We start from the raw sequence: 13,123 nt of genomic DNA, 5'->3' as shown, positions 1-13,123 counted from the left end.
ATATTCTTGGTTTATCATCAGTTATAACTTTATACCAAGTTTATTTGTAGGAGGTTTGCGATTGCGACAAACTGCTCGTTTTGAAATATTTACTGTACATTTCTATTCATATAAGAGCATATTGTGTTAATTAAATTAGAATGGAAAATAATCGTTTAGAAATTTGGACATACAGTAAAAGCTCCTTATTCGCGCCTCCTTCATTCGCGGATAAAAAAAAAGCGATTCATTTTTTATATTCGCGGCTAATGATTCCTTTATTCGCTGATCTATCGGTGTATAAATATTAATAAAAAATATTCCAATACGTATAAATCGGCCTAATAAAATATACCTACCTTATTACAACCAACAATAAAACATAGCTTTTAATAACTGCCAAGCTAGAAAAAATGATAAAATTCAACGAAATTATGAACTGAAAAAAAAATCTTAAATAATTTTAATAATTTATAATAATTTAATAAATATTATAATAAATGATAATCAAGACCATTTCCCAAGTCTGAAAATAATAATCAATATGGTGTAAAACTTTAATCAGATTGTTGATAGCCTCAGGTCCTCGACACTAACCTATGTGAAACATAGCGGTCTGGCCCCCTGGACTCTCCCACTTCTACAAAGCCTTTAGTGGCCTCTTACAGCACCCGTGGGCCTGGGACTCCCATATTCTTTTTAAAACTCTTTTCAAAATTTCAAATGAATATTAGCATTGTCAGCATGTTATAATGTTTTTCTATCACCTATGCAAGATTTCGTCTTAATTGAGAAACTTAAAACAAATTCTAATTCCTGATTCCTGCCGCCGAATTCCAACTTCGCACGACACGCCACAAGTTACGATATCATCCCCACCATCTGGATGTGTGGCGGTCCTCCACAGTGCGGTTTTCTTCCTCGTACTACAAAGCTGTGGAATGAGCTTCCTTGTGCGGTGTTTCCGGGACGATACGCCATGGGTACCTTCAAAAAAAGCGCGTACACCTTCCTTAAAGGCCGGCAACGATCTTGTGATTCCTCTGGTGTTGCAAGAGAATGTGGGCGGCGGTGATCACTTAACACCAGGTGACCCGTACGCTCGTTTGTCCTCCTATTCCATAAAAAAAAAGGGTATAAATGTATGTATATAATCATAATAAAAACTCTAAAATAGGTGCGACTATAGTTTGCAATCAACACAATAACTGCAAATTAAAGGAAAATTTACGAAAATAATTACATTATGTATATCCTTATATTCATTTCACTCATTGAGTATTTGCTCATTTGAATATTTTTCTTGCATTATTATTACTACATGTAGATTTACAACAGTGGAAATGAGTTTTTAGCTACTTCTTCTCATTCAAGCTCAACTTTTTGTTAAATAGTGGTAATTGATAAATAGTGCAACTTTTGTCAGTCACAAGTGCCACTTCTCTTAATAAAATAATAATGCATATTTCCATTTCATTGATTCGTAACACCGGGACCAGTTTTAGCTAGTATTATATTATGTAAAACATTAATATTTAGAACTGTTTATGATAATGGAACAAGTTATTAATTGAGTTATTATGATTTCAGCAGCAGAGAACAGTAACAAGCAACGGTCCTGTAAACACAGATGAAGACACACAGTTGTCCCGACAGAGGCGGACATCGGCTAGATTCAAAAATGTTAAGGTATTTATTTTTGTTACTTTTTTTATTGCAACCGCGGTCTTAAGATTTCCTTGCGCACTCGTTTACTGCGCTGTTACAATCTAGCCCATACTTCTATATGTATCCTATACAGACGGGCACATGCTTAGGCATGAGAGGTACGAATTCCTGCAACTCATCATGATGGGAAAAGTTGCCTGAAGAGGAGTCCAGGAGGCAATCCGAGAGTCGACAGGAATCGCAAGTGCAGCAGAACTATTTCGCCTCTCAAAGAACAAAAAATTTAAATTACAAAGCTGACTGCTAACCTTTGCTAGTTGGAGAGGCATACGAAGAAGAGGAATGAATGTCACAATTAATGTCATATTAACAATATAGAATAATAGAGGATCCAAATAGCAAGTTACTTTCACGCTTCCATTTAGTAGATAGAACACTATTTTTAACAATAATTAAAAACTGTATCGCTCTTTTTATTTTCTTTGTAAAAAGATTTTTTTAACTTTTTTTTTATTTTTTTTTATGAAAATAAGGGACAAGACGTGCAGGACGTTCAGCTGATGGTAATTGATACGCCCTGCCCATTACAATGCAGTGCCGCTCAGGATTCTTGAAACCCCCAAAAATTCTGAGCGGCACTATAACTGTGCTCGTCACCTTGAGACAAGATGTTAAGTCTCATTTGCCCAGTAATTTCACTAGCTACGGCGCCCTTCAGACTGAAACAGAGTAATGATTACACATTACTGCTTCACGGCAGAAATAGGCGCCTGGTACCCATAATGTAGCATCCTGTGCAAAGGAGCCTCCCACTGGTGAATGAATAAATAAATATTTCCAGGATGCTTCAGAATCCGGTTCGGAAAATGAAAATAATGAAACAGTTATAGAGAGAAAACCTGAGGAGGAAACTAAATTACAAGATGATGTAAAAATGGAGACCAATGAACCCCCTGAGAACAACAAACCGGAGAAGACTGATGACAGCGAAAGGTTGGTAACTTGCTAGCTATGGTTTTGAAAGACCATGACACCCATATTTTTTACATCTGTTAAATTTTTACTGTTATCCACGGATGAGTACAGGCAAATTTAATAGTAGGAGAATTGACCACTACACTTACAACAGTAGTTGTAATACTGTAATAACACTGTAATAGTGAGCTATACTTATTATGGCGCGTTGGGGAAAAATTATCAGAATCTATTTTTACGATGCGTGCACACACCGTCACGTAAATTCGACACCCTGACCTTAGCTGGTCAACTAGACCATTTGTATCAATTTTTTTTATGGAATAGGAGGTTAAACGAGCGTTCGGGTCACCTGGTGTTAAGTGATCACCGCCGCCCACATTCTCTTGCAACACCAGAGGAGTCACAGGAGCGTTGCCGGCCTTTAAGGAAGGTGTACGCGCTTTTTTTTGATGGTACCCATGTCGTATCGTCCCGGAAACACTGCACAAGGAAGCTCATTCCACAGCTTTGTAGTCCTTCATACTTCAACTACTAAACCTCTTGTAACTCGTATATCTAACCACACCCAATGGACGAGAATTTCATAAATTGACATATATAATTTCGTTTTATATGCAAGTATTAAAATAGTACTTTTTTTTTTTCTTTTTCTCTCTAATTGCAATAAAATAATTTAATGATATATAAATACACGTTATTTAACTAAATAATATTTTCATTGGTTGTATTAAATACTATATTTATTTTAATATTGTTTTTTCTACAAACGAAAATAGCACGAGGAATATAATTTTTTAAGGGTTTTAGTTTTATTACGTCAAAGAAGAATACTTCTTCGCTTGCGTATATAACACTTGCGTACACAAACACTTTTTTTTATTTTAACTTTAATTTAATTTAACTCTTGAATGTTGAAATTCATTGCTTAAAGACATGCATTCCAAAATATACTGCCCTAACATTCATTAGTAGTGGTTGGTCGCCCTGTAATAACAAAATCAATATTACATGTATTATTAATACAAATTCTATTTTGCAATGGGGTAATCACATAATATAATAATAATATTATAAAATTGACACACTTTACACAAATTATCTTGCCCCAAATTAGGCATATATATTTCCTGTGTTATGGGTAGCAAGACAACGATATATTTAATACAATAAACTTACTTAAACATACATAAATACATTTAACATCCATGACTCGGAAACAAACATCCATATTCATCATATAAATGCTTGCACCTACCGGGATTCGAACCCGGGACCTCTAGCTTAGTAGTAATCACATGAGTGATTTTTTTAAAGTACCTATCTCATGTTAACCTGGAATTACGTGGAAGGAAGCTCTTAATTTATACACTGTAATAGCAACATTAAATCAACGCACGGGTTGATCTACGTAACCGGTATTATTAAAAAATCTAAAAATTTAAGTAAACAGCTGAAACTTTCATATATACTATATATGTAGTTAATAAGTTCTGGAGCCCTATTACCAAAATCGAAATACGAAGTTTCAGTTGAATGATCGTACATTTTCCCATTACGAAAGTGTTTCGGATCGGAAGATCATTACGAAGTTCCCGATTAGACATTTTGTTTTTCGTCTACGTCATAGTTTCTCAACCTTATTTTGCTCACCGCCCACTTTGAGAATATGTATTTTTTTTTGCCTTTTTAGACTATATTTTTTAATCTACCCACGCCCCATCTGCGCCATCTCAATGCCCCCTAATTTTCTCTGGGTCTTCTACTGCTCCCCCGAAAGTCTCAAACGCCCACAAGGGGGCGTTATTGCCCACGTTGAGAACCTGTGGTCTACGTTATTCCCAAATTCACTTGACATTTACTTTTTCGATAATTAACATTATTATGATCGTAAGTACAACTTCACTTTTTATGGTTATGTATATGGTTCCGAAACGAAATCCGTCCGAATAGTCGGATACGAAGTACTTTGATAAAAGGAGTTAATTTGAAGTTCGTCGTTCAAACTTCGGCTGTCGATTTTGGTAATAGACCTCCTGAACGGTTACGGTGCGCCGTAGGACAAGTAACTGTGCCAAGATAGTGCTTACACTTGCGCGCGCCTACTGGATTACTTATAAGTTGTTCCCAAATTATATTATTTAAAAAAAAATAACAAAAAATCAAACGACTTCAAAAACACTATTCCAAAACAATAGATATAATATGCACTAAAAAGTATTAAAATAATTGCGTATTTTTATACAATCTAATTAATAAATCTAATTCTAGTTACGATTATTGTTATTGTTACATTGGGACCATACGGGAAGCACCAGCTTTCAAATAAAAAAATATAATTATCAAAATCGGTTCACCCAGTCGAAAGTTTTGAGGTAACAAACATAAAATAAATACCGACGAATTGAGAACCTCCTCCTTTTTTGAACTCGGTTAAAAATTGATTTATTTAGTTGAATTATGTATTTTTTTATGATGAGGGTTAAGTAGCTCTACTCGTGTGTTTTTTGTAGCTCGACTCTGTGTGTGTACATTAATAATATAATTATTGTTATTTTAGCAACCAAAGACCAATACGAGCAGTCCGAGCTAGGCGCCGACAGAAAAAAGATGGACAGCAGGAGTCAGGTGGGGCTTATATATTAATTTATTAAAATACTAATCGAACCGACAGACGTTGCCCTGTACACACGTCTTAAATTTGAAAAAATCGGCCGAGCTGTTAGGTGGAGTTCACTAATATACAGATGCGCAGGAGAGTTATATTATATGGACGGAATTGAGAATCTAAACCAATCTCAAATTCACTGGAACACACAAAAAATCATCAAAATCGGTCCAGCCGTTTAGGAGGTAGTTTAATTGTGAATCTGAACCATTCTCGAATCCACTTGAAGACACACACTAATATCAAATTCACTGGATCACACAAAAAAAATATCTAAATCGGTCTAGCTGTTTAGGAGGTAGTTCAATTGTGAATCTAAAACATCCTCGAATCCCCTTGAACTCACACAAAAAATTTCATCAAAATCGGTCCAGCCGTCTAGGAGGAGATCAGTGACATACACACACAAGAAATATATATATATATATAAAGATGATACTTCCTTGTTGATGGATAATAAATAGTTGGTAGGATATATTGGAGTGACATTCAAAAAACTGAAACCTATCTATATTTATACTAGCAGGAAGTTTAGATGGCCGTTATATACTAAGCACAGTAATAAAAATCACTAAAATTAAACGAAATTTGAGTTATGTGGGCAATATTTATATATATATACTACGGGCTTATTGAAAGTGGGAGAGTCACGCTGCCGTCTTTTGACGTCAGCACAATCGGGCCAGACTCGTCCGGGGTCCGGGTCCCCCCCCCCCCCCCCCCCCTCCCAACAAAATTTCCTTAAAGGCCGGCAACGCTCTTGTGATTCCTCAGGTGTTGCAAGAGAATGTGGGCGGCGGTGATCACTTAAAATCCTTATTGAAATGACGTCACTGCTGAATCTGAACATAGGCATCCTCAGCACTAAGGAACATGAGAAGTTTAGATACTTCTCAGTTTACTTGGAATTGTAATTTAGATAGGTCACCTAGAAATGAAGGACGAAAGTGTGGATGGAAGTATGTATGTTGCCCTGGGCAAGTATACCAAATTCGATGTGTTCTAAAATGGCCGGCAACGTATCTCTTGCCTTCTCACTTCTCCCCAGCCCGTGAGCCTCTTGCTCGATTGCCCCGTCTTATATAAAAACAAAATGGGCCATTGCGAGTATTAACATTAAAAGCAGTGTCCTGAAGAGCTGTTTAACCTGATTCCTGCCGCGGAATTCCACCTTCGCACGACACGCCACCAACTTGGATATCATCCTCATCATCTGGATGTGCTCACCCCACTTTCTTCCACGTACAACTAAAGTATGGAATGAGCTTCCGTGCGCGGTGTTTCGTAGTGGATATGACATTCCCAACTTTGAATTCCTCTCGTGTCGCAAGAGGCGCTGGTGATCTCTTATCAGGAGTTTCATTCTTATTCATCAATTAAACTTGAAGTAGTAGGAAGTAAAACTTCTTTATGTCATATAATTCTACTATTTACAAACTTTACAGAAATTGGGTAGATTAAGCCTTAAAAAATATGTATTAAATTATAGCGATTTTATTCTTATAGACATGCATTCAAATAAGTCTTTTTATTTTATCACTTTCAAACTAATATAATATTCTTTTCGTCACTAGTGACTGATAATAAAACCAACATGGCGCGTAACCAACGGAAATCGTGACGACATTGCTAGAAAATTTCTCTCATACTCATAAGGAAGTTACTCTTCAAAAATTGAACGTCCAGACCAGTGGTTAGCCACCTCGGCTGGTGACTCAATGTGTATACTTGCAGCGTCGGAGTCTTCGTCGTCTGACAGCGAGCTAACGTTACGTCCGCGGAGATCGAACCGCACTCGCACAGCAAAGCCTGCCTTCCTGCAGATCACACCCAGTCAGACAAGAACACGAGGTAATGTTTCTCCGAATTCATCTTATACCATTTTTTTATGACCATAAAGGACGAGACAAGCAGAACGTTCAGCTGATGGTAATTGATACGCCCTGCCCATTACAATACAGTGCCGTTTAGAATTCTTGAAAAACCCCAATTGTGCTGTTCATCTTGAGACATAAGATGTTAAGTCTCATTTGCCCAGAAATTTCACTAGCTACGGCGCCTTTCGGACCGAAATTCAGTAATGCCTACACATTACTACTTGACGGCAGAAAAAGGCGCCGTTGTGGTACCCATAATCTAGCTGACATCCTGTACAAAGGAGCCTCCCCCTGGTAAATGCCCATAGTCGCCTCTTACGACACCCTCGAGCCTGGGTCTTCTTTAGTGTTTTTATGCCCGGGGAAGCACAGGGTAAAAGCATTCATGGACTATAAGTTTGAGCCTGATAATATGTGGAATGAACACTATTTCACTTTTAAATTCACTTTAAATTCACTTTTAAATGAACGCTATTTCATTTTTACTCCTCAAACACAGAGATCGATGCTTACTAAATTGTTTTGTTGCAGGTAAAACTTTTACAATTGGGAAGCCATATTGTTTAAGGGAAAGGAAACCAAAGATATTACGGAGAAAAACTATTCGATGTAAGTTAAAACTTTTTATTTAAGTAGGTTTTTAAAAATACTTGAATCGTCGTCAATTGAATTTTTACAATACCACTGAATCTGTGCTGCTTTTTCTTAAGAAGAATGGACAAGAAAGTCAAGCTAATCAACAATGGCTATTTAAAAGTATATATATATGTAAAAGAAAATGTATGTGTATGTTCATCTAAAGCTCGAGAATGGTAAGCCTAATTGAAATGAATCTTTGCGCCCATATCAAGGGCGACATTGAAATGAGATGGAAATGGCTCAACTGAGTGTTAATCGCTTTCACCAGCTATAAGAGAGAGTATGTAAAATCTTCCAAAAGCAATCGACGTAAGTCCTATACTATTTTTGTCGATTTGTAATATGTATTAATAAAATGAGTGAAAAAGTAAAATACGTTACAAGTCTAAAAATTGTATTTAAGTTGCGCAAACGTCTTCTCTTGTGGTTTTTAATTAACAGTAAAACGGTATTTAAGTTGTGCTAACGTCTTCTCTGGTGTTTGCAATTAACAGTAAAACGGTATTTAAGTTGCGCAAACGTCTTCTCTTGTGGTTTTTAATTAACAGTAAACCGGTATTTAAGTTGCGCAAACGTCTTCTCTTGTGGTTTTTAATTAACAGTAAAACGGTATTTAAGTTGTGCAAACGTCTTCTCTGATGATTTTTAATTAACAGTAATACGTATTTAAGTTGCGCAAACGTCTACTATGGTGGTATTTAATTAACAGTAAAGCGGTATTTAAGTTGCTCAAACGTGTGTTTTCTGGTTTGTTCTTATTTCGATTCTTGTGTTGTTTTATTTATAATCTTATATATCTGTTTATATTATGAGTAACTGAGAAAACAAATAGTATTCTTTTAATGTGACATTTAATGAGTTCTTTAATTCATAATTGTAGCTCAATCACCGTCAAACTCAAGTACAAGCAGTAGCAGTACCACCTCCGATACAGAAGAGGACCTCAATGTTTCCATGAAAAATAAAACTAAGGGCAGGTCAGTGTAAAAGTACCTTAATAATTTGATCGTAGTGACTTACTTAGTCTAAGGCGAAAGGTACTTGAGATATAGCGCGATGGAGCAACGTTCTGGTATGAATGTAATGCCGGAGATGACAGATATCGCGCGCGACGGAATGACTCTGTGTGACGCTGAAAAATGGCTGATGTTTAGACCCATCCTTTTTTTCGTTTAAGTTTCTCAACGATTCTTTGTTGAGGTGTATTTTGCAGTACCAATGGAAGACTCCTTTGCACAGAAAGCCGGCTAGAGTATGAGTACCACAACGGCGCCTATTTGTGCCGTGAAGCAGTAATGTGTAAACATTACTGTGTTTCGGTCTGAAGGGCGCCGTAGCCAGAGAAATTACTATGCAAATGATACTTAACATTTTATGTCTCAAGGTGGCGAACGCAGCAATTTTTGGGTTATTCAAGAAACCTGAGCGGCACTGCATTCTAATGCGTAGGGCGTATCAATTACCATCAGCTGATCATCCTGCTCGTCTCGTCCCTTATTTTTATAAGAAAAAGTATTTAACTAAAATTTGTGATAATAATTACGCGAAATCTACTTTCTCGCTTGTGACTTTGCCTTATAGGAAAAGTCTGTTTCAAGGAAGTACAAACTTTGGTTGGCTACAATTTTCGGATCAATTGTACCCAATTCCGTTCCACGCTACAGCGTCTCGCCGAGACCAAAGCTAATAATGTACAACGGAATAAATTTATTCCGATGGGACTTCGTGACCTCTTAGGATGCTTATATGATTAGGACCAGTTATGCCTGTGGCTTGTTGCATCACATAGGAAATGGAATCATAGAACAGCCTCAGGTTTGAGGGTTTTTAGTTTGCAATATATCATCATTTCAGCCGGAAGACGTCCACTGCTGGACAAAGGCCTCCTCCAAAGATCACTCTGACGATCGGTCCTGCACTACCCTCATCCAACCTAGTCCGGCGATCTTGACCAGATCGTCGGTCCATCTTGTGGGGGGCCTACCAATACTACGTCTTTCGGTACTTGGTCGCCATTTGAGGACCTTACTGCCCCTACAGCCATCTGTCCGTCGAGCTATGTGCCTTGCCCACTGCCACTTCAGTTTCTCATCGGGGCTATGTCGGCGACTTTGGTTCTCCTACGGATCTCCTCATTTCTAATTCTATCTCGTAGGGAAACTCCGAGCATAGCGATCTCCATTGCCCTCTGAGAGACAGTGAGCTTCCTCATAAGACCCATAGTTAGCGACCACGCCTGCGTTCCGTATGTCATCACTGGTTAAAAACCTTCATCTTCAGACACTGTGGTATGTTTTGACGAGAAGATTTTACGGAGCTCCCCGAACGCTGCCCATCCTAGTTGGATTATCAATATATACCTACAACTATTTCTTAAAATAAATACTGCTCTTGTTCTATTTAAATCTATATTACTTTGATCTGTTGTAAATATTTTTTTTCTCCAGACAAAAAAGCAAATCTGCCGATGACAAGAAGACCGATAGAGCATTGAAGGATATCCAACCTATTGAAGTTGATAGAAGTGTCCGATTTTCTTCTGTAAGTTATTTTGCTATTCAGTTTTCCATATAAAAATATGCATTAGAAGTAGCATAGCTGTTAAAACATGTCTGCCATAATTAAATTTAATAAGTTTTATATAATAAATATTTACATCAATCCCTTATCAAATTCAAATATTTTTTTTCAAAATAGGATGTGACATCACTTATTGAAAGTCAAAAAAACTACCACTCATTCCTGAATGCCTGAGAAGAATGGGCGCAACAAACTCAGCGGGCTTTTTTTTTAATCGAAAATATGTTTTACAATTAAAGTAACATTTACAAAGTAACATTGGACAATTAAACTTATTATTTAATAGCCTGAGGGCGGTCGCTCAATTCCCAATCTGTGGTGTCATTAAGACAGACAGATTTATGTTTTAGTAACCTTTACCACACAAACGCTTTTTAACAATTCTTTTGAATAACGTTATACTTTTGTTTTGAACATTTTCTGGGATCTTGTTGTAAAAGCATATACATCACCCCACAAAAGACTTACTAACTCGACTTAGCCGAGCAGTAGGCATCATAAGTTTATGTCTGTTCCTGATGTTAACATTATGGTTATGACAGTTTCTACCCTAGATACAATGATCTCATATTATAAAAGTTAAACTTAAAATATGTCATCAACGAAATAAAAATCTACTGATGCAAATTAGCTCATGGCGTTAACGTTATCTTAAATTGACAAAATTATATATTTTATTTATTTATTTATTTATTCAAGGTCCACCAACACAGAATACACATGTCAATTCATAAGATTGTAACATAAAGTCCAAAAATCGTGTTCCTGCTATTACAGGTGAACACATCATGCACATAAACATACAAACAATTTAGTTCTTAATTATATAAAAGTAAATTGAAGTACTATAACGCTAACATGTCAAAACAATATAAAAAGATAAATTAATTCCACAAATCATTACAAGCTACAATACAGTCACTTCAATATAAATAAAAAGCAGGGGTTAACAATGAAGCAAATATAAAACACGCCAAGAATGATTTCGCGCCATTTACGTGCACACAATATAATAATAAAATGATTTCAAATTCAAATATTTTTAGTCAAAATAGGATGTGACATCACTTATTGAAAGTCAAAAAAACTACCACCCATTTCAAAATGAATGAATGCCTCAGGCCTGAGAAGAATGGGCGCAACAAACTCAGCGGGCTTTTTTTTAATCGAAAATATGTTTTACAATTAAAGTAACATTTACAAAGTAACATTGTACAATTAAACTTATTATTTAATAGCCTGAGGGCGGTCACTCCATTCCCAATCTGTGGTATCATTAAGAAAGTCATTTATGTTATAGTAACCTTTACCACACAAACGTTTTTTAACAATTCTTTTGAATAACGTTATACTTTTGTTTTGAACATTTTCTGGGATCCTGTTGTAAAAGCATATACTTCGCCCCACAAAAGACTTGCTAACTCGACTTAGCCGAGTAGTAGGCATTATAAGTTTATGTCTGTTCCTGGTGTTAACATTATAGTTATGACAGTTTCTCGCATATTCACTTATGTGCCTATGAAGGAATTTCTTGATTAAGTAGTCACAATAACAATATAGAAATCATCACTAATTGTTAATTAATTATTACTTAGCGAAACAAAACTCCTAAAAACCTTTTATGTGACCTTAAAGTATATGATTTTTACCATATTTACAGGAGTGCTATGTCCATCCACACTTCTGCTGGCCGATTTTAAGGCTTCTTCTTTCTTTCTAATCCGGCTAATCTTTGATCTAGTAAATGTTTGATAATTTTTTATAATTTATTCATTCATAATAATAAAGTTTTAACAATAAAAATTTACAGGTAGGTGGATTAGATGAGCACATCAAATGTCTCCGCGAGATGGTTCTATTTCCACTCATGTATCCAGATCTATTTGACAAGTTTAAAACCCGACCGGCCAAGGGTGTGTTGTTCCATGGGCCCCCGGGTACTGGCAAGACTCTGCTAGCTCGGGCACTGGCCAACGAGTGCAGTCTGGTCGGTGGAAGGAAGGTAGCATTCTTTATGAGGAAAGGTGCAGATTGTTTGAAGAAATGGGTGGGGGAGAGTGAACGACATTTGAAGTTACTGTTTCAACAGGTAAATATGTGTTAAATACTTAAAATTTTTCCTGAGAGAGACAACAATATTTATTTCATTTCCTTTTTGAAGTTATATTGGTTAAGGCGCGTTATCAAAAAATGATGAGAGTGAAATTTTAAGGTGCGCGCGTAACACAAAAGTAACAGGTTGAAGTTGGTTCCTAAAATTTTCTGACGTTTGCGACATTCGTTATTTTTTTTTTGGTTTCTTCGTCCATTATTAGGATAGGCAAAGGGTTCAAGCGCGTACAGCCGTATTAGTTATTTAATAATTAATTGTCAAAGCCATCGTTGCAAGATTTTTACAATATTCTTTTTTGTACAAACGTGGAATAGCTCGAAGAATAAATAATTTTAAGAATTTTTGCTTCGTTAGGCCAAAGAAGTATAACTTCTTGCGTGCATACATAAGTACACATACAATTTTTGTTATTGTAGGCGCAAGTGACGATACAAAGTAAATACTGCAGCCTAAAATAAGTGAAATATTAGTGAGCCTATTTATTTTGTTTAAGAGAGTTCACATCTAATATTACAATATTCCATGCAACATGCATCTTACATTACATGCAGTGTTACATTATTGCATTAAATACTTGGGCCTATTAGGTCCTCCTTATGTGCTTATAGTACATGCTTATGATTT

The 13,123-nt window shown here is 36.2% G+C and overlaps 1 protein-coding gene across 1 annotated transcript in view; it reads left to right on the top strand.

The window, feature by feature from the left end:
- LOC126973851 (ATPase family AAA domain-containing protein 2-like) overlaps positions 1-13,123 on the top strand; it is a 36,391-nt gene that overhangs the window by 8,229 nt on the left and 15,039 nt on the right. The window contains exons 7-14 of the mRNA XM_050821198.1: positions 1,570-1,668; positions 2,489-2,640; positions 5,183-5,250; positions 7,025-7,141; positions 7,699-7,776; positions 8,687-8,783; positions 10,254-10,347; positions 12,197-12,475. Coding sequence (XP_050677155.1) covers positions 1,570-1,668; positions 2,489-2,640; positions 5,183-5,250; positions 7,025-7,141; positions 7,699-7,776; positions 8,687-8,783; positions 10,254-10,347; positions 12,197-12,475 — 984 coding nt within the window. The remainder of the gene's footprint in view (positions 1-1,569; positions 1,669-2,488; positions 2,641-5,182; positions 5,251-7,024; positions 7,142-7,698; positions 7,777-8,686; positions 8,784-10,253; positions 10,348-12,196; positions 12,476-13,123) is intronic.

The sequence above is a fragment of the Leptidea sinapis genome, chromosome 30 (assembly GCF_905404315.1).
Source record: "Leptidea sinapis chromosome 30, ilLepSina1.1, whole genome shotgun sequence".
Taxonomy (NCBI): Eukaryota; Metazoa; Arthropoda; class Insecta; order Lepidoptera; family Pieridae; genus Leptidea; species Leptidea sinapis.
This window is presented reverse-complemented; position numbering and strand designations above follow the sequence as displayed.